This window comes from Copadichromis virginalis, linkage group LG2, assembly GCF_057382275.1.
Source record: "Copadichromis virginalis isolate Kocher_CV1m ecotype Utaka linkage group LG2, C_Virginalis_male_GT1.1, whole genome shotgun sequence".
Classification (NCBI taxonomy): Eukaryota; Metazoa; Chordata; class Actinopteri; order Cichliformes; family Cichlidae; genus Copadichromis; species Copadichromis virginalis.
The window spans coordinates 5,861,450-5,886,786 of NC_140619.1; the positions used below are offsets into that span (position 1 = coordinate 5,861,450).

Genomic DNA, 25,337 nt, shown 5'->3' on the forward strand with positions numbered 1-25,337 from the left:
AAAAGTTGGTCATACCAAATACTGACTTTCAATCGCTCTGTTTTTGTCTTCTGTACTGTACTTTCATGTGTGAATGTACACATTCTAATAAATCACTGAACCTCATTTTCCTACAAAATACAAAGAGATGGGAGTAACTCAAGACTTTAGAACTACACTGTATTTTCTCTTACAAAACACAGTTTTTATATATTACATAATATTACTTACATAAGGACTAAGTGGGTTTTAGAAACTTTCATGTGATTCAAGGAAAAGTATTTTAGAGGCCATGTTGTAAATGCATATGTGTAAAGATTGATTGAATGCTATCGATGCAAGCATAGGCAGTCAGAGTGTCCAGTCTCAGCACTCTCCCTGACCTTGGGACTGATCCCTGCAGGTTTAACTCCCCAAAATAATTCTAATAGCAGGATATGCTTGGCTTAGCAACTTCTGTGTGACCAAAGGCCTTGTTTTGTATTCACATCACCTCTTTACTGTATACACAAACAGCCCTGAAGTCAGTGTCACATCAGCAGCAGCTGTAAGTCACAGAACAATGTTGTTTTCTATTTTCTGATCAACTAGCACAAGAAAACTAATCACTAAAATAAAAAATAGTTATTATAATAATTCCAGTTGCATTTGTATCCATAAGTTCCCACTTTTAGTTGCAATTCCATTTATTAATAATAACAATACTTCAAAAGAGCTTTTCAGTAGCTGAATTCCAAGATTACCAAATCAAGTCATCCAATCCAGTTTAAATGTAGTTTGCATTCAAAATTACAGCAAATGGTCGTCTTGTTTCCTTCCCACATATTTAAAAAGAAGAGGTGGCTCAACACAGTAGTTAACAAGCCCCTCCCTTTTGTTTTAAAATGAGATGCTGATGTCTCATTTTTAAAAGAGCATATATCTTTTTAAATAATATCTAATATGTTTTATTTATATTTTATTTATTAAATAGCCTATAAATTATTACCAGGTCATTATATTTACTTTCATTTTTATATTCAGTTGCATTTTTCACAGTCTTTGAACATTTTTGGAAATGCTGCAAATGCTAGTCTAAACATCTGTTTGTGGGTGGGTGTTCTCATGCTCAGCTGTTTGACACCATGGTGCATTTATTAGCGTTTTTTTCCCCTGAGGTATTAAATATTTTACACACATAAACAACATGTTAACTAAGTTATATAATATAAAACGTAAGATGTGGATCTTGGAGTTCGCCTTTCTTGAACCAGAGGAGTGTTGAATTTTTCACTCTACACAATGTAGCCTGGAGGCAGCACACTTGCTTGGCGGTGGAGACTGTCACCTCATGATTTTAAGGAAAGACATTGGTATTATTTTTTAATATTTCCCCATGTTTGGTCTAAATTATTAACAAGATCAAAAATGTTTGGACCAACCAAACATTATTGTCCCTGTCAATTATTTAGAGCCCAAAAGATGGGAAGAAAGGGCTTATATTCTAAAACATCAAACGCCCCTTGAAATACAGGATTAGTCAATAGAAATATGGTTTAGCTGAAACTTGTAGTCACACATTTGACAGCAGTGTGGTCATGTCTGACATCTCTTTCTGCTTTCTGTGCTGGGAAGTTCCTTAGAAATAGGAAAAGGCTAGAGTAGACGTGACCCTGCTGATTTTTCAAGTAAGAACTGAACAAGAATATTTGATATTAATTGTTTTGTGTTTTGGTCGTATTTACCCAAGTGGATGCACAGTTAACTAATTTCTAATTATTATTTTATTAAACCAAAACATGCCAATGCTAATTGTCTTGAAATTCTGCATACACCTGCTTTTAAAGTTATTACAAACATAGTTTCAAAAATATAGAATAAAACAATGCAGAACATAGAAGACATTTTGCACACTAACTTGCCTTTAAATCATCAGTGAACTATGAGTAAATACATGCAAACACATACAATAATAGCCAGTAAATGTTTCATACTGATCCTGCTTACAGAACAATAACAATCAGCAAACTGTTGCAGAAAGGAAATGTGCTACTTCATTAGTCAGTGTGTGGCCATCACAGCTTAAGTGTCTTCTTGAAATAGTCATAAGTGGGACACTAAATTGCTGCTCGGTTGTGCTGTGTACCTCTCTAGATAGGGGAGCCAACTAAATGTCAGAAATATAAATGCTTTCTAGAATATGGTTTTAGAGCATATCTGGAACACATACACCTTAAGAGCTAAATAGTTCTTCAAAGTACATTGAGTTAGTTTTACCAGCTGTTCGCAATGATGGTTTCACAAGGCAGAAACAGTTTTATTAGCATATGTAAAATTCTCATTCTACTCTTTTGCTTTTTTATGTAAAGATCCCCCATGTAAACATTCTTACACAGCTTGTGGGGTGATTTGATTAAGAGTTCTGAGCTGTTGATTGGGTTTAAAATGTTACTCACACCCTAAAAACTAATTAGATTACACTTCAGCATTGTCACAGTTAAATTATCTCACAGGCTGCCAATTCGGCACACTGGCAAATGTGCTCTAAACTAATCACACTGGAATTGAAATTCTTACTAACAGCAGCAGCAAAAGGAATCCATGCGTGGCAGAACCTTTAGACAAGGTCAAACAGGAGAACATATGTGTGCCTGTGGAACACAAGCAGTTGAGTATAGAATGAAATTGACCGATGAAGATACCATAAGAAAGCAAAGTTTTTGGTGTTTGGTTTATTTACATAAAACGAAGGAAGTGCAGGAATAAATAAAAAACCCAACAGGTTGAAAGGAAATAGTGGTGTCATACAATTTAATTCTATTGTAATTTGGGAACTAAGACAGCAAAATTCTGGCACCACAGTTTTGCAGGATTATGACCAGGCAGCAAACAGGATTTTGCTTTGATGCTCCTGGTTGACTGGAGTCTACCTGTCTTCCTTGTGCTCCTTGTGCCTGTGTAGTTACTCCAGCTAGCGTTAGGTCAGGTTAAGTTAATTTGTGATTCTAAATTGGCTTTAGGTGTGAGGGTGAGTGTGAATGATTCTCTGTCTCTCTTTGTTAGCTTGTGATAGACTGGTAACCTTTCTAGCATGTACCCTTCCTCTGAACATTCAGTAGCTCCAGCTTGAATAGTTGGAGATAGACAGATGTTTACAGATACGAAGTTGAGGATGAAGAAGGATAAGGGTGTATTTCTTTCTGATGTCTGTATGAAAACTCCATCTTTGCGTTTTACTTAAACACAAAGAGCTACCAACAGAGGCCTGGTTGTCCCAAGCCAGTGCCTTTATAAAGGGCACAATGACAGGAGAAATTACTTTTGTGCGTAAGGCAGCAGTGCTAAAACACTAAGATACTTTACTCTTTGTCAGCCATTTCAAAAGTGAGTGAAAATTGGAAATTAAAAACATACCATGGGAAATTAAGAATTACCTTCCTAAAATTAAACTGTAGCCTACTATAAGTATCACAGACGTGCACACAGAGCTTTTTTATGTGTAATAATATCTTATTACAGATATTTTGTGTTAAATTTCAGTCATAATTTCATCTAAAGCCTTGATAAACTGCAAATCTTTCGAACTGAATTGTACTTGTCTGCTCATGTGGGTAATTACACTCGCTGGCTACTTTATTAGGTACACCTATTCAGCTACTCATTAAAGCAAATATCTAATAAGTCGTTCAGATGGCAGCAACCCTGCATTTTGCCTCACAATCATCTCTAGGGTTTACAGAGAATGGTGTGAAAAAGAGAAAATATTCCGGGTAAAAATGATTTGCTAATGCCAGAGGCCAAAGGAAAATGGCCAGATTGTGCCAAGCTGATAGAAAGGCAACAGTAACACAAATATCCACTCCATACAACCACGGTATGTATAAGAACATATCAGAATGCACAACAATGTTCGAACCTTAAAACAAATTGCAGACTTAACAAAATTAAATGCAGGAAAATTTTTTTTTTTAAAAACTCAGCACACTTAGGTGTCCTTAGTACCAGCTGAGCATTGTTTAAATACCAGAGCTTAAATGTCAATCCCTTTATGATCAGAGTGCACCCATCTTCTCATGGCTGCTTCAAGCAGGATAATGTGGCATGTCATAAAGCTCAGATCATCTCAAACTAGTTTCTTGTTAAAAATGACTGCACGCAAATTGGCAGTCACCAGATCTTGACACAAAAGAGTACCTTTGGGATGTGGTAGAACAGGAGATTCACATCATGGATGTGAAACTGACAAATCTGCAGCAACTGCATGATGCTGTCATGTCAATATAAACCAAAATCTGTGAGGAATGTTTTCAGTATCTTTGCCACAAAGAATTCTGGGGGGCAGAAACCAGCAATAGCACTACTGCTGTATATACTATTGTACTTAATAAAGTGGCCAGTCACTGTATGTTTTTTGCCCATTTGTACTTATCCTTGCCACCAGATTTAAGAAGTTACCTGCAATTTCCAAAAATATTGTTGTGATAATCAATTAGAATCATGGACAAAAAGCAAAACAAAACAAAAGATGTTTTTTCTTATAGTATCTTGGATCTTTACCACCCCTACGTGTTCTCATTCACCTAAAGACTTCTCACAACAGGAGACAGTATACATGTTATGTGCTGTCCATGGTGCTGAAATCTGCCAATTTGTTGCTTATAACTGCCCCTGCCCTCAGCTCTAATTCACTCTCAGCCTCATTAGTTTGCTCCTAGACTGCTATCTTGCATTGCCAATGATTAATATACATCTGTCTGTGCAGGTTGAGATATGCATATCATAAAAGCAGGTGACAGGATTGCTACTTATTTCCTGCTGGCTGCAAGGCAAGCTCTCCTCCATTTAACCCCATTCATAATGGCACCCAAGACCAGGAATATATTTGCATCAGATTTGTATGCAGAAGGTGGAGATAAGCACTAGATCAAAGTTAAAGAGGAGATTCATTTGATGGTTATTCCTGGAGGGCATGAGTGATGGCCTCCAGCTGATGCACTTGATGAGTTTTCTCAGTAAGAAATGTTGGCCTTGTACGTGCTGTAGATGAGGCTTGTTTTTTTTAAGTGACCAACTATATTCGAATGTCTTAATCTAAGCTGTCTAATATACATATGTGATATTTGTCATTCAAAACAGTGACTGACAAATACAGTCAAAACAGTGTCCTGTAAATATGTATTAAAGGTCTATATTGGATAAACTACATGTAGACTTTTGTAACCCTTACTAATGTTAATATAAATCCTTTTGTGTAACTACATAAAGTACACTTGTATAGTCTTAAAATCTAAAATATATCGTCACATCCATATTTCTCATGCCTTTTGGATATCGTCAGTGATTGCTGGAACTAGCTGGAGCTAAGTACTACAGTGGTCTGAAGAGATATCTTTCTTTGTGATCACTTAATGAAAATTCCCACAGTGAACACAGATTAACTGATTACCTAATTAACAGAAAAATCAATCAGTGGTTTTGCTGATATTGACTGAAAAGATGTTTAGTTTTGGAGAAGGTTTAAATGTTTAGATATTTGTAGTTGTTTTGAGTCCAGCAGTAGCCCTTTTCGAGATAACATCACAAAATTACAACTTCTTTGTTTCCTTTTTCTTATTGTAAACTGAATATCTTAATGTTATGTTTATGTTTATGTTTATATGCACTTGAGTTAAAGTGGTTATGAAAATAGCAGTAAAATGCCCAAAATGCACACTTTAAACATATATGTGTGTGGAGAAAGTAGATGTGATGATCTAATGTAAAAAAGCATATGAGTGTATGGAAATTGTACTAAAATCTGCTTTTATACTGGAAGTCTGTTTGTTGGTTTATTGAAGGTTCATTTAACATAAACTTGGTGGCAACGATGCTGAAAAGTGGACAGACTTTAAAATGAATTGGGACACTAACAAAGGAAAGTTGAAACGTACATCAGGAAACGAAAATAAAGTGTCACTTATAACGCTCGAATGTTGTGAATAAAGCATATTTGTAAATGTAACTTCTTATTTTTGCAATGTTAGGAAAAAGAGAAGATTACATTGTTTAGAAGAAGCGCTTTTTCAAAGTGTTGTGTGCTCTCTTGTCGCCAAGTGGCTCATTCTCGGCTTTTTCCGTCTCTGTCCGCCTTCTCATTAACATTCCTCACTTGTGGGTGTGATGCTGAGAAGATCTCCTGCTCGCCGAGCGGAGACGCGCAGTGTGCCTGTGCGTTAGAGGAGGTATCAGCTGGCGGCAGGAGGGGAGCGACGAGGAGGAGCGGAAGAAGAAACGGCAAACCTACGTTGCAGGCGACCATTCCTTCACTGCCGGTGTCCTTTCACTGCTAGCCACCTGCAGAAAACGGTCCTTTCCTATTTTTTTTCTCCCCAAGACTGAAGGTGTCCAATATGTCTGGGATCTAATATCTCTGGAGAAACAGAGGAATATCATAATACCTTAGTGGATGTGGACACTAAACTGTCGACATGGAAATGATAGTGAATTTATTCGTTTCACTTCTCCTGGTTTTATGGGGATGCGCGCTTGGAGGCTCGCCCAGTGTTCAGATTGGTAAGCACCCATTAGTTCAACCGAAAAAGCCAGTTAGCTACAAACATTTTTGTGCGCAAAAACCTGTGAAATTGGTTCTAAATATGTTGTATTAATCAAATATTTACCAGTGTAAAAAAGATTATTTGTATTTATTTCAGGGGGACTTTTTCCAAGGGGCGCGGATCAAGAATACAGCGCGTTTCGGATAGGAATGGTTCAGTTTGGCACCTCGGAATTCAGACTGACGCCTCATATTGACAATTTGGAAGTGGCAAACAGTTTCGCTGTTACCAATTGTTGTAAGTTAAACATATTTTAAGTGTACTTTTATTGAAAGAAGCCTTCAATGTCATCTGTGATATAATCTCCACCGCTGTGCTGTTTACCATAAGAGTTTGGATACACGTTATCAGCTCTTAGGATGTAATGATCTGAGCTGTCTAATCTATATTCTGTCAGCAAACACATCCAGACTGTGAGCTGTGTAGTTGAGGATGAACGAGGCTCGTGTAGGCAGGGGAAAGTTGGTTTCCACAGAAACAGTCGGTCACATCCATCCCATTTTCATTTCTTCAGATTTAGAGATCAAACAGACTGTACTGCAAGAATATCGATCCTAATATTTATTATGATCCTGCTTTCATGCAAACCAACTTATTTTTTCGAAAGTAACTGAAGATAAGGGGGTGGTAGAACTAGACTTAATTTCAGTATTCTCTGATCTGTTTCTTGTAACAAATGACATTTTAAGCAGCCACCTTCATTACTTTATATTTAATGTTCACTGAAAGGATCAACTATACTGAAGATAGACAGGTTAACTGGATCGGTATGCATTCGCTGTTTTCCTCTTTCATCTTTCAAGACGAAATCTGAGATGTAGGACTTGCTGAGACTGACGTTTTTTCATTGGTTACCGCTGTCACGTCTTTTCTGAGCCCAGAAAGAGCGGTGCTCAACCATTGTTTGTTCATATAGCCTTTGACTGCGCTTCAGGCATTGCCTAGCGACTAGGCGAAGCTTTAACATTCCCATTGAGAACTAATGATACCACGAGGCAGCGAAAACGTCAAAGGTTCTTGTGAAAAACAGGACAATAGCTCTCGATGAAATTTGAATCACGACATTCGAATTGTCTGCCACATTAATCTCTAATACTTCTTCTTTTTCGACGAGACGTCAGTAAACCGAGTTTTGTGATTAACATGCATTTACTGCTTTAAAAAAATCCATGGCCCTTTAAAGCTTTATTTCCTTGATAGGTTCGGAGGTCGCTATTTTAACAGCCACAGTTCATACATTTCATTAAGCGGTTGCCAAGCGACTGCTCCTCTCAACAGTCCCTTAAACATAAATCAAACGCTTCTGATTGGTGCGCGCATCGGTCCAATCGATTTCATTACCATATAAAAGCTTCCTGCTTAGAGATCCTCACTGCGCGTGACAGATCACAGTGAGAGTCATGTTGATGATTGAATTGTTTACAGCAGTCTATATAAACCACTGTTGTTTAGCTGACTTGGTTTAAATGCATCTCACACGTACAATTTTTTGTGCAAAGTATATCCTGTGTGCATTCTTTGTACCCACCCCCACCACACAGACATAAACACACACACTTTACATACTTTACTCTTGAAGTTTGTCTATGTTGTGCCACATATATATTAATCTGAGCGATTAGATGGGACCAATCGTGTTTTGGAAAACTATATGCAAACTATATATCTACTTATAATAAAAACATGGAGTGACCCGCACCTGTTTACTTGTTTAACTTAGGCTAATGTGTGGGCAAATGAACTGATTCTCATTATTTTAAATGAAGTAAACAGAACTTATCGCTGACTAGAAGGAAAACAATGGGCTGCAAGATTTGCACTGAGTTAATCTTTTAGTTAAGCACAGTATTTATTTATCCTTGTAGTTAATTTAATGGACTTCCTGCATGATGTTTCGTCATCTCGTGCAGTTTCAGATGGTAGTAGAGACTATGACCTTGGTTCACATCCACAGTGACTTCAGTTCATTTACTGCTGGTCCAGGATTGAACTAAAAAAGTACTGAAAGATGCATAAAGTTAGCAGTGACCCTGAAGGGTGAACAAATGGTTACACAAAATAGCAAATAAATGGATAGATGTAGACTGTGTTATGCTGGACAAAGGAAGTCACACTGTATACTAAAATGGGGACACATTTATTCAGAGGTTTTGTGTCTCATACATAGTTGCATGCATCTGGTGATACCAGATTGCGTGTGTATAAACTCCATCAACTGACTTTTTGAGTGGGAGTGAGAATGAGAAAAGGTAGGACTGGCTGGGGTAAGGCGTGGGGGGGGGGTTGGGGGGGTTGGTCGCATTTAATCCAGTAGATGGCAGTCTGCCCCACAGTCCGCCTCCATCTGTAATTACAGCACATTAATGCCACCACCTTGTCTTTTGTTAGCTATACTTTATGAAACACATGCAGGGGAGAATAATGGGAGACACAATAAAGCCAATTCTCAATCCTGAAATCTAAAACATTGTAACAAAAGGTTTTTATAAGCTGTATGTTTAGTTCTGTGAATGCAATAATCAGACTCTTCTAATCTCAAACCAGAAAAGTACATTAGTCTTTAATAACGAGGGGAAAATGAAAGACAATATCCAGCTATATATAAATCGATCTTAGTGGACTACAGTATGTACCCTGAGAGACAGATTAGCTTTAAAATGTGTTCCCTCAATGTGAAAGTAGATAATGTCATCAGCTACAAAAAGCGCTAAAATTTACTTGGCACACAATGTGTTTTGCATTTTTCATATGAGATATATTCTAATGTTCACATATCATATTTGAGGTAACTGGCTACTGTATTGGTGGATAAAGTATCTTCTTTTATTTCCTTGCAATATGTGGGACTCAATATATGGACTGGTATCTCTCACACTGTGGCTGTACTTCTGGGCACCAGCATACTTCATCAATGTAGTGTGTCGGAGACAGTGGGAGGGAGGATGATACATTCCTCCATCAATAACAGTTCATCTGGTCAGGCTGGCATCTGCTGCCAAGACTAGGGGAGTTGTTGTTACCGTGTTATGTGTTTGTGTGTGTGTAGTCAGGTTGGTGTGCTGTCTACCCAAAGCAATAAAATTAAAAAAAAATGTTCGAACGCTGTAGATTATAACCAGCTGTCTGTCCCCACATGACATACACACCCTGAAACTCTTCATCACTGGTAAAGAAATAATGAGGAAAGAAAAGGAAAAATGGTTGACTCATACTAGGACAAGTCAAAACAAAGATTCCAATTTCTGCCCATTTTTATCCATTCAGTAAAAAAAAAAGTTTCTCTAGTTTATTTATAATTATAGATCCATGATGTGATAAGTAATTGGGAACGTTACCATAAACGAGACCTGTGTAAATATGTATCTTTTGTTATTGTATTTTTTTTTACGTAATTGCATCTTTTATTGTGTCATAACTCTTGTGTCTACCTTTGATTACAGACATGGAACAAGTCAAAGCAACATTGACATTATGTATTTCCTTTATACCTTCATGAGATAACATTAGCATTCTGTCCCAGTCCCAAGAAAATATATATCCAATTTTTTAGCTTCCCTTTTGCCTTTGAAAAACATGAAGCAAGTAATTTAAAGGGAGATTCATTAATGGCTGAACAGCTCACAGACATACATACTTTTAAGTGAGTTTTGAGTGGGTTAAAAGTGGCTGCATATTAGGGAGTCACAAACAAAACTCCATCTCAAGCAGCTACAGTTTGCAGCTTTGTCAATGATAGTGCAAAATATCACACCCTCTATGACAACTTTTTAGTTACTTGTACGTGAGAACTCACACCACATAATCTTTCTGGTTTTTTCTCTCCTGCCTTCACAAGCAGTGCGCTGGAGTACTGAAAGCCAGTTTGGACATAGCAAACAATTTATTCCAAATAACATAACCAATTAATACTAACAGGGCAAAGTTGTACAGGGAGCAATTATAGTCCATTCACATATGCACTCTCAGTGAACTCTCTTACCCATTACATTATCTTTTGTCACACCTGTTTAAATAATCAATGCTACTTTTTGCTTCTCTCTTATTTCCCATGGGGCTGCTACAGTAGTGGCTCCACATATTTGATCTGGGGCAGATTTCATGCCAGATGCCCTTTCTGACTCAATCTTTCAATTTATCTGGGCTCGGGACTAGCAGTATAGTGACCCCTGAGGGTGGGTTTGTGCCTACTCCTGGTCACCTGGTCTTGATCTGGAGATTAACTAAGAAACTAAGGTTTATTAAGGAATTCCACAGGTTCTGTGCTGGGACTAATAATACGTAGAGTATACATATTTCTGTTAGGGATTATTATTAGAAGAAATACCATACATGTTCATTGGTATGCTGATGACACTCACCTTTATGAAGCTGATGACATACACCAGTTAGTTAAAAACAAAGACCTGGATGGCTTCTAATTTCCTGCTTTTAAATTCAGATAAAACTGAAGTCATTGTACTTAGCCCAAAAAATATTAGAAAAATATATTAGTAATATGGCGACTAACTAGATATTTACTTTGGATGACATTACCATAGCCCTGAGTAACACTGTGAGGAATCATTTTTGATTCATTTTGACAAAATATGTCATTCAATGCACATATTAAAAAAATATGTTATACTGCCTTGCATTTGTGCAATATCTTTAAAGCTTGAGTATTGTAATTCATTATTATCAGGTTGTTCTAAAAGCTTTCTAAAAAGCCTTCAGCTCAGTGAGAGTACTGAGGGACTAAAAAGAGAGAGCATATTTCTCTCCTGTTAGACTCTATTCATTGGTTCTCTGTTAAATACAGAATTGATTTGCTTTATTTTTTCACTCATTATGGGTTTACACACCAGTTTGCACTCTGACCGTCTCATACATCTTTTGTCCTTTCTCCATCTCACCACACCCAACTGGTCACGGCAGATGGCTGCCCCCTTTCCTTTATGAGGGTTTATGAGGGTTCATGTTGAGGTTGTATTATTTCTGACACAATTTTAGAGCAGTTCATTATACCCTAAACAGACAAAGAAGTTCTAGCTGTAAATTCATGTGCTGAAGCTGGAAAATATCAGTGTGAAATGAAAAATTTGGCACACTGGAAGACGTTGCAGCTCATTTGGTCTTTATCAATGTTTGTCAGACTCAGTGTAGAAATGCTAGTATATAACAGTAAGCCAAAAGTTGGTATTAGCTAGCCATTAGTATTATTTTAACTGAAACATTTCTGCAAAGCCTTGTCTCAGCAGTTTTCTTCATGATAATTTTCTTTCTTTTGACTTGAAGAGCCTTTTTTCATTGGCTTCAAAACTTATTTGAAGTTAAGAGCATCACAGTTAATAGCCACAAGACAGACTGTTATTTATCCCTGTGCACTTGAAAAGGAACCATCCAATGTGAAAGTAGAATTTAAAAAAACCCCGCTAAAACTATTTATAAATCCAGTAGTATTTAGCAGGTTAAAGACATTCATTTAAAGAATACTCCAAAAGGTTGTGGCCCTAATAACTTGGAGTAATTCCACTATTGCCATTGCTAGGATAATCCATCTTTTCTGGCTCAGCCTTCTGGTTTTATAGTGTTAATGATAATCTTTATGTGTGTTTACTTAATTTCAGTTCAAATGCTTCCATTGTATATTCTTGAGCTGTTATTTCTGTTCCCTACGTCTTTTCAAGCAAACTGCTTTTCTAAGACCAATGGAAGAGTTTGAGGGCACTGACAGCCAGCTGGTGATTTTAACACTTCAAAGTTCTTGTTTGTCATGGTTGAATCATGTCATACTGTAATTTCATGCATCTGAATGCACACAGCATTTCTGGGACGAACATATTCAGGGACCTGGCTGAATGATCAAAAGCCTAAACCGGCCATACATGCACTGTGGTGAATTGGTTATAGCCAATTTATTGTTCACGCTTAATTAAGTGCATTCTCCTCCATTTCAGAGAGTGCTGTGAAATATTAAATAGGCCTGGGAGCTGGCCGGTCAGAAAATGAGGCTAAAAACCCTCTGTGGATCTTAGCTTGCCCTGAATACAGCCCTCAACCAAGCCCTTATGACTGTGTTCTCAAAAAATACAAGCTTGAAATATTATGTGTTACAGTGTAATTCAAAGTTCTTAGCTGGAAGTTTCCAAGTTATTTCATTGACTTTTATTATCATAACTCAGTCTTAAACTCCTGTGGTGTTTTGCATTTCACTCACTGCATCAGTGATAAGTCTTAAACAGTTTGCATTAATTTAACTAATAAATAAACATTTCCTACATGTGTGGTAATAATAACTGGATTGATATGATTTGATGAATATGATTGCCACTCTCCTGTCTGAAAGCCTGCTAGAATCTAAGCAACTAAGTCATGTGAGCTGATGAAACAGTCATGAAATACTGTTATGAAACATCTGAGCTTGTAAATGTTCCAGATCCATTCATTGAGTAATTTAATGCAAATTTATGCTATAACATTGACATTACCTTGTGCTATACAGTAGTAAATCATGTAAAGCAACATGATACAACACATTTTAACATGTATGAATGTCAAGAAGGAAAATAATTTTATGCACCGTGTCATTTGCGTGAAGTATTCTACTGAGAAAAAGACTGCAACTCCTGAGAATGGCTTCATTTTCATATACAGTGACTCCGCCTTCCACCACCCCCACTCACTTGTGCTATTTAAAACAGTTTTGACATTGTGTCTTTGTGAAGGGTTACACACTTTGAATTGGTGCCAGTGAATATTCAATGTGAAATACACTCAACAAAAATATAAACGCAACACCTTTGTTACTGCTCCCATTCCCCATGGGATGGACGTAGAGACCTAGAATTCATTCCAGATACACAATATAACCATCCCTCCCAAACAGTGGTCACAAATCAGTCCAAATGTGTGGTAGTGGGCACATCTGCTATATTGAGATAATCCATCCCACCTCACAGGTGTGCCACATCAGGATGCTGATCTGACATCATGAGTAGTGCACAGGTGTACCTCAGACTGCCCACAACAAAAGGCCACCCTGGAATGTGCAGTTTTTTGCGCTATTGGGGGTCTGGGGACCCAGAACCGGTCAGTATCTGGTGTGACCACCATTTGCCTCATGCAGTGCAACACATCGTCGCATGGAGTCTATCAGATTGTCAATTGTGGCCTGTGGAATGTTGGTCCACTCCACTTCAATGGCTGTGCGAGGTTGTTGGATATTCGTGGGAACTGGTACACGCTGTCGTATACGCCGGTCAAGCACATCCCGAACATGCTCAATGGGTGACATGTCCGGTGAGTATGCTGGCCATGCAAGAACTGGGACATTCTCAGCTGCCATCTGCCCTGAACAATGTGAACCATGATTCATCCGTGAAGCGCACACCTCTCCAACGTGCCAGACGCCATCGAATGTGAGCATTTGCCCACACAAGTCTGTTACGGCGACGAGCTGGAGTCAGGTCAAGACCCCGATGAGGACGACGGGCATGCAGTTGAGCGTCCCTGAGACGGTTTCTGACAGTTTGTGCAGAAATTGTTTGGTTGTGCAAACCAATTGTTCCTGCAGCTGTCTGGGTGGCTGGTCTCAGACGATCTTGGAGGTGAACCTGCTGGATGTGGAGGTCCTGGGCTGGTGTGGTTACACGAGGTCTGCGGTTGTGAGGCCGGTTGGATGTGCTGCCATATTCTCTGAAACGCCTGTGGAGACGGCTTATGGTTGAGAAATGAACATTCAATGCACGGGCGACAGATCTGGTTGACATTCCTGCTGTCAGCATGCCAATTGCACGCTCCCTCATTGCTTGTGGCATCTGTGGCATTTTGCTGTGAGACAAAACTGCACATTCCAGGGTGGCCTTTTGTTGTGGGCAGTCTGAGGTACACCTGTGCACTACTCATGATGTCAGATCAGCATCCTGATGTGGCACACCTGTGAGGTGGGATGGATTATCTCAATATAGCAGATGTGCCCACTACCACACATTTGGACTGATTTGTGACCACTGTTTGGGAGGGATGGTTATATTGTGTATCTGGAATGAATTCTAGGTCTCTACGTCCATCCCATGGGGAATGGGAGCAGTAACAAAGGTGTTGCATTTATATTTTTGTTGAGTGTACATAATACTCTTAGTTTAAAAGGAAGCACACTTAAGTTGTGAACTTCCACAGGCCTTGGCTTTTAACAACAGAGAAAGCATTAAAAAGCAAGATTTAGATTGCAGCTGCACTTCTTTCATGGGATTTGATGTCTTCATCACTATTGGGGATTTTCATGCAAATTTGACTATTTTTGACAAGCACCTCTGTTAAGCACAAGGCTGTTCTGTTGTGTAGACATGACAAAAAGTCAAACTTAGTGTGCTGACACAACACTGGACCAAATATTAATATTTGCTTAGAAGTATTTGTTTGTATAGATGAAAAATAAATACAATGATATAAATGTGTTAATGTATTAAATATAAGTAGGACACTAATATGGTATAAACTTTGATCATTCTGGAGGGACTTGGTCTACAGCCATTTTTCTTACTCTTTGTCTTTCATAAAATAAGGGCAGCTTAATGTAGAAAATTTAGAAAGTAAGAAAAAATGATACAAATATGAACCCTGGATATGTAAAATGAAACCACAGAATATAAACTGTCATGGCTCTGTTTTATCAGATGTTTTACCCTGACTTCCTTTCAGATAGAAACCGTGAAATCAGAAAATATCAGATAATTTATTCAGCTGCCCCCCTTTTCTAGTGTTTCTCCTGCTGTTTTAAAACAGCAGGGTGGATTGTTGAGCTGCCAAAAATGCAAGGGCGGTTTTCTTATCCTGTATAATTTTGAAATATTTTGGCAGAATATGACTGCTAACATTATACTGTAAGTCTCCACACCAAACTCAGAAACTACCTGTACACAATCAACTTCACTCTTTTCCATTAACTTTATCTTCATGTTGAAATCTGAGCTGAAAGTAGTGAACAGTCTGGAGTTTCTTCTTGCCTTATTATTATGCTCACTGTCTGTCTGCTGCCCAGGCATGTACATGGGCAAGAATATCTGGTACTAGTGTGTCAAGCATGTGTAGGTTTGTTTGCCCACTTTTTCATACACCTGTCACACACAGTGTTGTCACTGGGCATGTGTGCATATCAAGCTTTTGTTGATGCAGCTTCTGGCTGAAATCCCATCTCTTCTTTCCATTCTCATCATGTTTCTTTATTATTTGTTTTCTTATCTGCTTCTAATGTCCATTAAATTGTTTTGACCTGCTACCCATTTGCTTCCTGCTGAATATTTGGCTGTCCTTGTGACCAATCTCTCATTGAATTTACCATTGTGAGTTTGTCCTTATCTTAACTGTAGGGTTGATGCTGCTGCATATGCTAAGTTGAGCTAGAGCCACTACTGTCCTTGACTTCTGTTAGCATTTCCGAAGTGCCTAGAAACCAACCAGTTTCTAGAAACCAGTGATGTACTGTAAGTCCACATTTCTGTATACACTACTGCTCAAAAGTTTAGGGTCAATTAATTAATTATTTCCTTTTAATATTTTGTATTAGAAGAACTGAGGCTCATTTTCAACGTCACTCCTGTGTTTCATCAGGTCAGGTTAGCATAGTTAAAAATCATTGTAACTAATAAAGACTGGCTAGTTTAGTATTGATATGTTTTGGGATTTGACAATAGTTGTTGTTGATGTCCCTCAGTAATTTAATAATTTTGTAACTAATGATGAGCTTTCAAAGACCAACAGAACAGTCAAAGTTTTTATACAACAGTGTATACTACTCCTTTCACAAACCAGCATTATTGGACACTTATGGGTACTATTAAATGAAACTAACAGATGAGGACCTGTGAGGCATCTGCTTGTTAAACTTGATACTTACTTGTTGGAGTCCCACTTCTCTTTTTATCTCAGTAAAAGACAGATTTTGAAGAGAGTTTTCATACACACCATTGTATAATTTTTTTGTTATTTTTTTTCTCCACACGTACCATGATAACCATGATTTTTGGGAGCCAGACAACTATGTTATAGTTACTTGAAATGGTCCTCTGCTCACCTACATAGATATTCCACTAAAAAAATGATTAATCATTTATGAAAAATCTATCCATTAATAATGCTTTTTTGGGCAATATTACTGATCAGTGTAATTTTATATTAAAAAAAACCCATATGCTTTACTTAAAATAAAGGAACTTTTAATGTGACCCACTGTCTCTTTATGTTTTCATTGAGAGCTGAGCCAGTAGGCCCGGTAATAAATGTCAACACATTTTGCTGGCAGCTGTAACTTTAAAGTCTCTGCCAGACAATCTTTTGTTAGGTTTAGTATGAAAAATAACAATCATATCATTTAACATATAAGGAAACTAGCCAAAACACGTACGTTATTGACAGTCATTGATAAATGACACATAAAACGTATTTTATTTTAGAGAGTCCATGTAACTGTAACTAATTTAATTTGTTATGATGTAAGCAGGGAAATGCTATCGACACGTGAGAAGAATTTGCATGTCATTTAACCTGTACAGTCAATAATTTATCCTTTTAATCTTCATAAAGCAGTGGGGTAATAGACCAAAACTGCACCTATTAAAACATAAACATAGCAGGGCAATAGGTGAAGATGAATACTCCAACACACCTCTGCATAAAGAGAGAATTTGACATACACTGCATAGTCACTTTGGCAAGATGATTCTCTGTCCAATGAAAGAGGTAGATTAAAGAAACTGCTCAGGGACTGTGGCCTTACAAAACTTTTGATCAGGAAACATATGAAGTTCCTTTAATGGAGACAAACATCAACGCAGAGCAAATCAGCAGGGGGGCGACTGCACTGGTGCATGGCTGAAAACCAAAATCATCTTGTGATAGTTCACTCAACAGCCCAAACACTTATACATGTAAGAGATAAACAGTTTTCAGCAAGCAAGTGTTATGCTTAGAAATAAATATAATAAACCAACATATTCATATGTTCTATGTAAAACAAAGGCTAATATTTATAAGTTAAATGCAAATCTATGTAGCAAAAAACAAAACACAGAAATATTGTTTTTAGCAGTGTAGGCAGGCTTAGTTTCACAATTTCAACCCTTTGGTGCACAAAAAAATTCTACACAACTGTAGAAAAAGTGAACGACAAGCCAACAGCTGCTGAGATGCTTTGGCTACCGTCCAGATGAAACCTTTTGTTTAAGCAGGCAGATCATCAGGGAGCAAGTTGTTACAAGAGTACAATACCGCTGTCTGTAAAACAGACAGCAGTTAACAGCAGTGCTGACAATATAAAGAACTCTTTCAAAGGGATCAAAGCTGCAAATGAAGTGGGCAAAGTGAGCTCTGGTTGAGAGACAGGGCTGGGGAAAAAAAGGCATATGTGCTTTTTCAGCAGGAAACAGAGAATTAATTCCTCTTCTTCATGTGATTAATTTACGCAATTAAATAAATTTCAGTCAGTTACATTAATCAGTGCAATTAATGTAAATAGTATAATCAATTACTTGCTAAGTTTGAGTATTTATCTATCCTTCCTAATAGTTTACAGAGAAAGTATGAAATGCTAAGATCACAAAAACAGACCCAGATTCCCTCCCGCCCCACCACTCTTATCTACCTTTACCCTGAGTCATCATGCCCTTTTTTAAAGGACAAAGCCAGCCTAAAGAAAGTCTGTCCTACATTTACATTACATTTAGATTTTGCTCACTGACACATAACGGTGGAACAATAGAGAGAACAGAGACATCTATAAATGTGCTGCTCTCTAGCTTATCAAACTCTTAAGACATTCTCGTCCTATTGTGTCATTTGCATTCATCTTTTTTTTTTATTTCTTTATCTTTCCTGTCATTTCAGTTGTATTTTTTTCTTTTAGTCCACACACAAAATGCCCACAAATACACAATCAGATTTAAAAAGCTTGACAAAAACACCCATTAAGAGTAGACAAGGCAACCAGATCAAATCGTAATCCCACAATGATAGGAAGCACAGGTTCTCCTCTATGCATGTTGATGAGTATCCCTCTTAAGCAGTAAACATTATTTGTTGAAATAATGAAAATATTCAGTTAAATGACTTTCACAATGATTGTAATTAGATTTGAAGATTCTTGTAGAAATATAACAGCCACTTGAAGTTCACCTGCGAAAGACTAGCTCCTTTTTAAATGTGTGTTCTTTGTTTTGCTTTGTGTCATGTTCTTTCAGTAAGTTGAACGTTGTTAAATTAGGTCTCAGGAAAAGATGTGCACTACAGGTTGCTGGCAGTTGTCAGGGGGAATCGGTCACAGAGAGGGTGCTGCACCAAAAACCTCAGTGAGATTGGCTTGGTCACTTGCAGATTGCCACAGTCCCTCATAGTTAACATGGAAAATGCTGATTTGTCTGCAAACACTTGCTAACTAACCATCGAGCAGAAGGGAAACTCAAAAAACTTCAGTACATACTGGAAACTGAGAATGCTCGTTTTCAAGTTAAAGTTACTTTATCTTTACCGTACCACAGAAACCAGCATGTTTCAAAAGGTGCATGTATTACTTTGAAGGTTTCTTGTTACATTTCACTCCTCACAATTTCACGACAGCTCAGAGAGTAGTTTGTGACAACAAGACAAGGCTGTGTTTTCCATACAAATTTTGGGAAACCGTGGCAATTCCAAGGAGGTTTTTAGTGCAGTATTGCATATGTCTTTGCTACCAATTTTACTTAGTGACAGCAAGTGTCCTCCAGCAATCACTTGCCTTTGGGGAATACACATTTTTAGTCCCTAAAGAGTCATGAACCAGTTTCTAGGCATGCATGAGTGTGGCTCTATAATCAGTTTCACAGCAACTGCCAACAACCACTTGTAACAGGTTGTTGAAAACTCATCTTCCCCTAGGAATTAGTGGTTACCAACTCCCAGTTACCAGCTGTTCTCTGCTTGTGTTACCAGGGCTTTAGGTTAGTTTTAAGATAGTTTTGTTAAAGTTTTGAAATGTCCAACTTAACTACTCTCTTAAAAACTGGTTGTCTATATTATTTTCCTGGTAAAACATTCTTTATAATCTGGAGCCTTAGTTGAATAGATGATATAAATAAAGCCATCTTAAATATAATTTTACGTTTCTTCAAAGTTATAGAATTTAAAAAATCTAGTCAGCCCACTTTTCAGAGATACAGTGGTAACAATATGCTCTTCATCAACTGTGATCAATTCTCGATGGCAAAGTGAGATAATCCATAATCATTTTGGATACCCAGCATCTGACTCATGACAAATTTTCCTTCTGCTGTGGTGATACAGTAGTTCCTCTCTCTCACACAGCTAGTTCTCATAATAAAACAGCAAGGGAAAGGGGTGGTGTTAATATTAATGCTGTTGGCACTGCAGTATATAAGCTTTTATAACGGTAGGAGAATTTTTTTTCTTTATTTTTCAGATTATAGATATAGGAGGGGACATCTTGATAGAGATCCAAGGATAAAGCCTTGGTTGCATCTTTTGAGGATAAGAATCTGGGCTCTGTGGATACGATCTGCTAATCTAGGTCTTTTGTGATACTGGTGCAGAGATAAAGTGCTTGCGTTAAAAATAAATTATTAAAACAAGGAAGGATAAGTAAATACAACATAATTCTCATTGACTTTAGGCAGTATTTTTCCCCCCTGAAGTCAGTTTTCTGTGCTGCATGGTTCCATTGATCCCCTATCTAACATGACTATATTTTATATATTAAAGTGTTTTTAGTGTTGGAGACGTAAAATAACAAACACAGTTTCCATACTATATTCAACAAAGACTTCTAACCTCTGTTAATTTTATTTTCAATCATACTAATAGAAGTGGGGAAGGAGGACCCAAACGCAGGGCTCTTGCGATGAACAGTGCATTTTATTTACAGTGGAGTAAATGAGACAACACAATAATCCCCGTGAGCTCCCTCGACTCCTGTGTTGTGTCTTCACCCAAAACTCTGTACTCTGTTCTCACTCCCCGTGCTTGTTGTCCACCTGTGCTCCACTCTCCTCCTCCTGGGGGAAAAACAACAGAGGCAGCCGTCAGGACACCACACTCCAGCAGGCACACACTTACTGCACGTCACTACACTTAGGCAAACTAACTTGTAGTCGACTTCAATCATCCAGCCTCGGTGGGAGCGCCATCATCCTCTTAAATAGCTCCCCCGACGAGCCTCATCAGTAGCAGGTGCGTGGCATGGTCTTCTGGTGTGGCCAGCCCCCTAGCCGGGCCACACAGGTGCCTGTCACCCGGCCTACAGGACACCACCACATCCGCCCACAGACAGGCACACACCCACACCTGCCTAAACATACACGCGTGGAATGCACACACAGACAGCAGCACAGTGCACACACATTTCTACAAAATATAATAAAGTCCATAACTGCTCAGGGACCCTGGGTCGCTCAAGCCCAGGTCCCTGACATTAACTACTGTATCCTCTACTTCAATTTGTATTTCCTTTTAAATGGTGGCTATGATCAGGTTGTTGTTGTAGTTGATGAATATGTGTATAACCCGAACAAGCGGTTGCTGGAGGTTTCTGGCTGTTGCCGGGGGAAGGTCTCCAAGGGTGTGCTGCAACAAAAACCTCCTTGTGATTGCTTTGGTTGTTAGAAAATTGCCACAGTTGCCTTATGTTGGTGTGAAAGAGCTGTCTGCAAACACTTGCTAACTAACCACTTTCAACATAAAAGTACTGCCTTACCACTAAAGACAGTTTGTGTTGCACACTTTGAAGTTTCAGCATAGGGAATAGTTAGTGAGTGTTTGAAGATAAGTCATTATCTTACATACAAGCTTTGGGTGATTGAAGCAACCTGGTCATAACGAAAGCAACTGCATGATTACTGCTTTATAACCAATTTTACTGAGTGACAGCAAGCAACCATTTGCCAAGTGGAATAAACACATTTTTCCCAAGTGATCGGTAGTTGCAAGGGGCTGAGTGACCAGTCTCTAGTAGTTTTAACAACTGATTTCACAACAACTGGCAGAAACCACTTATTTTTTTCTAGTGACCTGTGGTTGCCAAGCAGTCACCAATCAAACTCTAGGCCTATGTGACTGGGGCCAAAGTAAGGCAATTTGATGACACTGGGGGACTTAGCATCGTCAGCTTGCACATCTGTGAAGGCTCCGTTAACGCTAGTCAGGTTACACAGACATTGGAGTAAAAAGATTTGATGTTTATGAAACATGACAAAGGACAATGGAAGCCCAGAACTGCTTAACTGCTGTAAACCAGTATAAAGAAAGACAGAGGAAATATTATCATTGTACAACTACACTAACCGGTCTTTTTAGTCTCATTTACAAACCGCATTGGTTGTGTCCCGCACCGACTGTGACATCACCATAATCCTGATACTGTTCATACTGACACTTGAGGGCAGGCTGCAGCCTTCTTCTGAACTATAGGTGTCAGCACTCAGAAAAGCGTTCCACATCAGCTGGTAAATGATTAGAAAAAATCAAAACAAGAAGCAAACTAGTCAGAAAGTCTCATCATTTCAAGCTGCAGCAGTATCTCTGTCTGTATAACCTGGGGCTCTCTTCAAGTCAGCTGCATCAACTGTGTCGCTTGACAGATTAAAAAAACATGACAACCCTAAATGACACACAGATATGAGATGACTTTTCAGCACAGCTGTTTGCAAAGATGTCCGGGGCCAAGCATAAACATGTCAGTTCTCAAAACCTGACAAAAAAAGGTGGAAAACATGCACTATTTTCAAGTTTACATTATTTACAAATCATTGCATAATCTTAATAGTTACACATTTTTTGGTTTTTTACCACTATTAAGATGTAAAAAGTATGATAGCAGAGCATAGAATATATATTGCAGATTATTAGTTTGTGACATTATATGACATAATGACCAAAGACAATGTTTGATTTTGATTGGTAGGGGGATGGTCTTTATTTTTTTTATTAGTAATTACACAAACTGTTTACTGCTATTTTTCTGTGAACATCTATGAACACATTCACCAATTGCTGCAAAGAAATGAATGATGGATTGTTGTATGAAAGTCAGTTTAAGAGGAATGAACTGAGGGTCAAGGAAAAGATGGTTAGTCTGAGGTTAAATGAAATAATTAGCTGATGAGAGACCTGAAATTAGAAGTTGACATTCAGTGTGGTGATATTGTATTTTCTCTTTACATCCCTCTAATGAAAGAGATTAAAAGAAAAAAATGAGAGGATTCTACAAAAAAAAAAGAAAAAAAAAAAAAAAGAAAACAAAGAAGGTGCCAAAACTTTAGTAGCGTACTTGTAGGCTACCACATGAACAGTAAGTGCAGGATTATGTGTGTTAAATGCTCTTTACTTTGCCAGACCTCTCTGAGTTGATCCCTATATATCTACAGCAAACACCGAGTGTCTGGTTGCTATGGCAGCTGCTCCCTCAGATGCTGGATGAGGCTGTGTTTTTATAGATAACTAATTTTGCTCTGGCAGGTTCCCAGATCATTACAACATAAAACAGCAGATCCAAAGTCTGCTTTGGTATTTCCACTAAAGGTCACTGGACATACGGTGTGTTTTATTATGGGAGGCAGATGAAGTGCGAACAGTGTGTCTGATGTATGACTGCCTTTGCAAAATCAATACAACTAAAGAATTCTGTATTGTGCTTCATGAAATAGACTGGTGTGTGTGTGCAGTAATACAACAGTAGAAGTATTTAAAGATCTTTTAATCAGAGTGCTCCATGATTAATGTGAATGAGGTACAAATTAGTCTTTAGAGAGAGCAGGTTGAGCTATGGAATTTTCTTTGATCTTTGTGCAAGATAAACATTCATTATGTAGGATTTCTTTGAAGAATATGTCTTGCAGAATAGGTGTCTGCAAATGGTTGCACATGTAATTGATTGCTGAATTGTATCTAGCTGTTGTAATGCAGTTAGTTTCAGGGTGACGAAGAAACTGAATTCAAGATAATGTAAAGGCAAAGTGGAGACCCTAGTTTTATTAGATAATATATAGATAATATAATGTATTGGATAATGTAATAGAAAGGTGTCTTCTATTATGTATACTGTGATAAATTATTCCACATAATTTAACACTGTTAAATTGCAGGAGAGTCAAATTCATAAATACAGACATCACAGGGGTCTTTGATTGTTCTGTTTATTATTTTTGCTCTTTTTAATGGGGTTCCTGTTTTCAAAAAGATGATTCTGAAAGTGTTATGTTTGTTTGCTAAAAAACAGTCAAATACAAGACTCGTGAGGCAGGTAAAATGAACAAAAAGTCAGCTTTAATTCCAAACACAAAAAAATGGGAGCATGATGTGGCTTAGAAAAATTAAGGCTGGCAAACAAAAAGGCTGGGTAATCAGAAATAGCAGAAAAACTAAAAAGAATAACATAGCACAGTAAAAAATGGCAATTCACGTGGGAGATGAACATGTTGCAAGCAGGCAGATACAGGACAGACTGAAAATTAACAAGGGAAACACATAAATAACGAGAGCTTTGTAAACCAGTAGAAAGGAGGGAATCAGATGAGAGAAGACTGATCAGTCACACGATGTATTTGTAATAGTCGCATTTGTTGTCTAGAACATAGACTGTAAATAAAAGATGGCTTCCTTAACTTTGCCCTGATAATCATGGATTCTGCCTGAAGCCTTGATTGTTGCATTTTTCCCAATACCATGTTGTCTTGTAGGAACTAGAGATTAAATTTGGACAAGAAGTAGAATTGTATTGCCAGCTAATGCTAGGAAGTCTTGTTCACAATTAGCTATAATAATAATAATAATAATGGATTGGATTTATATAGCACTTTTCAAGGCACCCAAAGCGCTTTACAATGCCACTATTCAGTCACTCTCACATTCATACACTGGTGAAGGCAAACTACAGTTCTAGCCACAGCTGCCCTGGGGCAGACTGACAGAAGCGAGGCTGCCATATCGCGCCATCGGCCCCTCTGACCAACACCAGCAGGCGGTAGGGTAAAGTGTCTTGCCCAAGGACACAACGACCAGGACAGAGAGCCCAGGGATCGAACCGGCGACCTTCCGGTTACAGATACACTTCCCAGCTCTTCCCAGATATTGAAACCATTTCTGTACCCTTCACCTGTCTGTAAACGTTTCCTTTATTCTAGTCTTTGGTGGCTGACTCACTGGCTATTATTTTACTTTCTCCTTTGTTTCAATTTAAGGTTAGAAGGATAATATCTATCTAATAAGTCAGACTCGTTCCCGGTGGGTGATGGGCTCCACCAGGGCTGCCCTTTGTCACTGATTCTATTCATAATTTTTATGGACAGGATTTCTAGGCGCAGCCAAGTGGCGGAGGGCTTTCACTTCGGTGGCCTCAGAATCTCATCTCTGCTTTTTGCAGATGATGTAGTTCTGTTGGCTTCATCGGGTGATGGCCTCCAGCTCGCACTGGAACGGTTCACAGACGAGTGTGAAGCAGCGGAAATGAGGATCAGCACCTCCAACTCTGAGGCAATGGTTCTCAGCCAGAAAAGGGTGGAGTGTCCACTCCGGGTCGGGGATGAGTTCCTGCCCCAAGTGGAGGAGTTCAAGTATCTCGGGGTCTTGTTCGCGAGTGACGGGAGAAGGAAGCCGCAGTGATGCGGAAGCTGCACCCGTCCGTCGTGGTGAAGAGAGAGCTGAGTGTAAAAGCGAAGCTCTCAATTTACCGGTTGATCTACGTCCCTACCCTCACCTATGGCCACGAGCTGTTGGTAGTGACCGAAAGAACGAGATCGTGGATACAAGCATCGGAAATGAGCTTCC

At 38.4% G+C, this 25,337-nt stretch overlaps 1 protein-coding gene across 5 annotated transcripts in view; it reads left to right on the forward strand.

The window, feature by feature from the left end:
- Positions 1-6,115: 6,115 nt before the first annotated feature.
- gria2b (glutamate receptor, ionotropic, AMPA 2b) overlaps positions 6,116-25,337 on the forward strand; it is a 51,544-nt gene continuing 32,322 nt past the window's right edge. For 2 of the 5 annotated variants that reach the window (XM_085469227.1, XM_085469232.1), the window contains exons 1-2: positions 6,117-6,510; positions 6,651-6,791. In XM_085469227.1, the coding sequence (XP_085325353.1) occupies positions 6,426-6,510; positions 6,651-6,791 (226 nt within the window). In that variant the 5' untranslated portion in view covers positions 6,117-6,425. Of the gene's footprint in view, positions 6,511-6,650; positions 6,792-25,337 lie in introns of all 5 variants that reach the window. The other 3 variants (XM_085469216.1, XM_085469221.1, XM_085469239.1) reach the window with 2 other exon arrangements.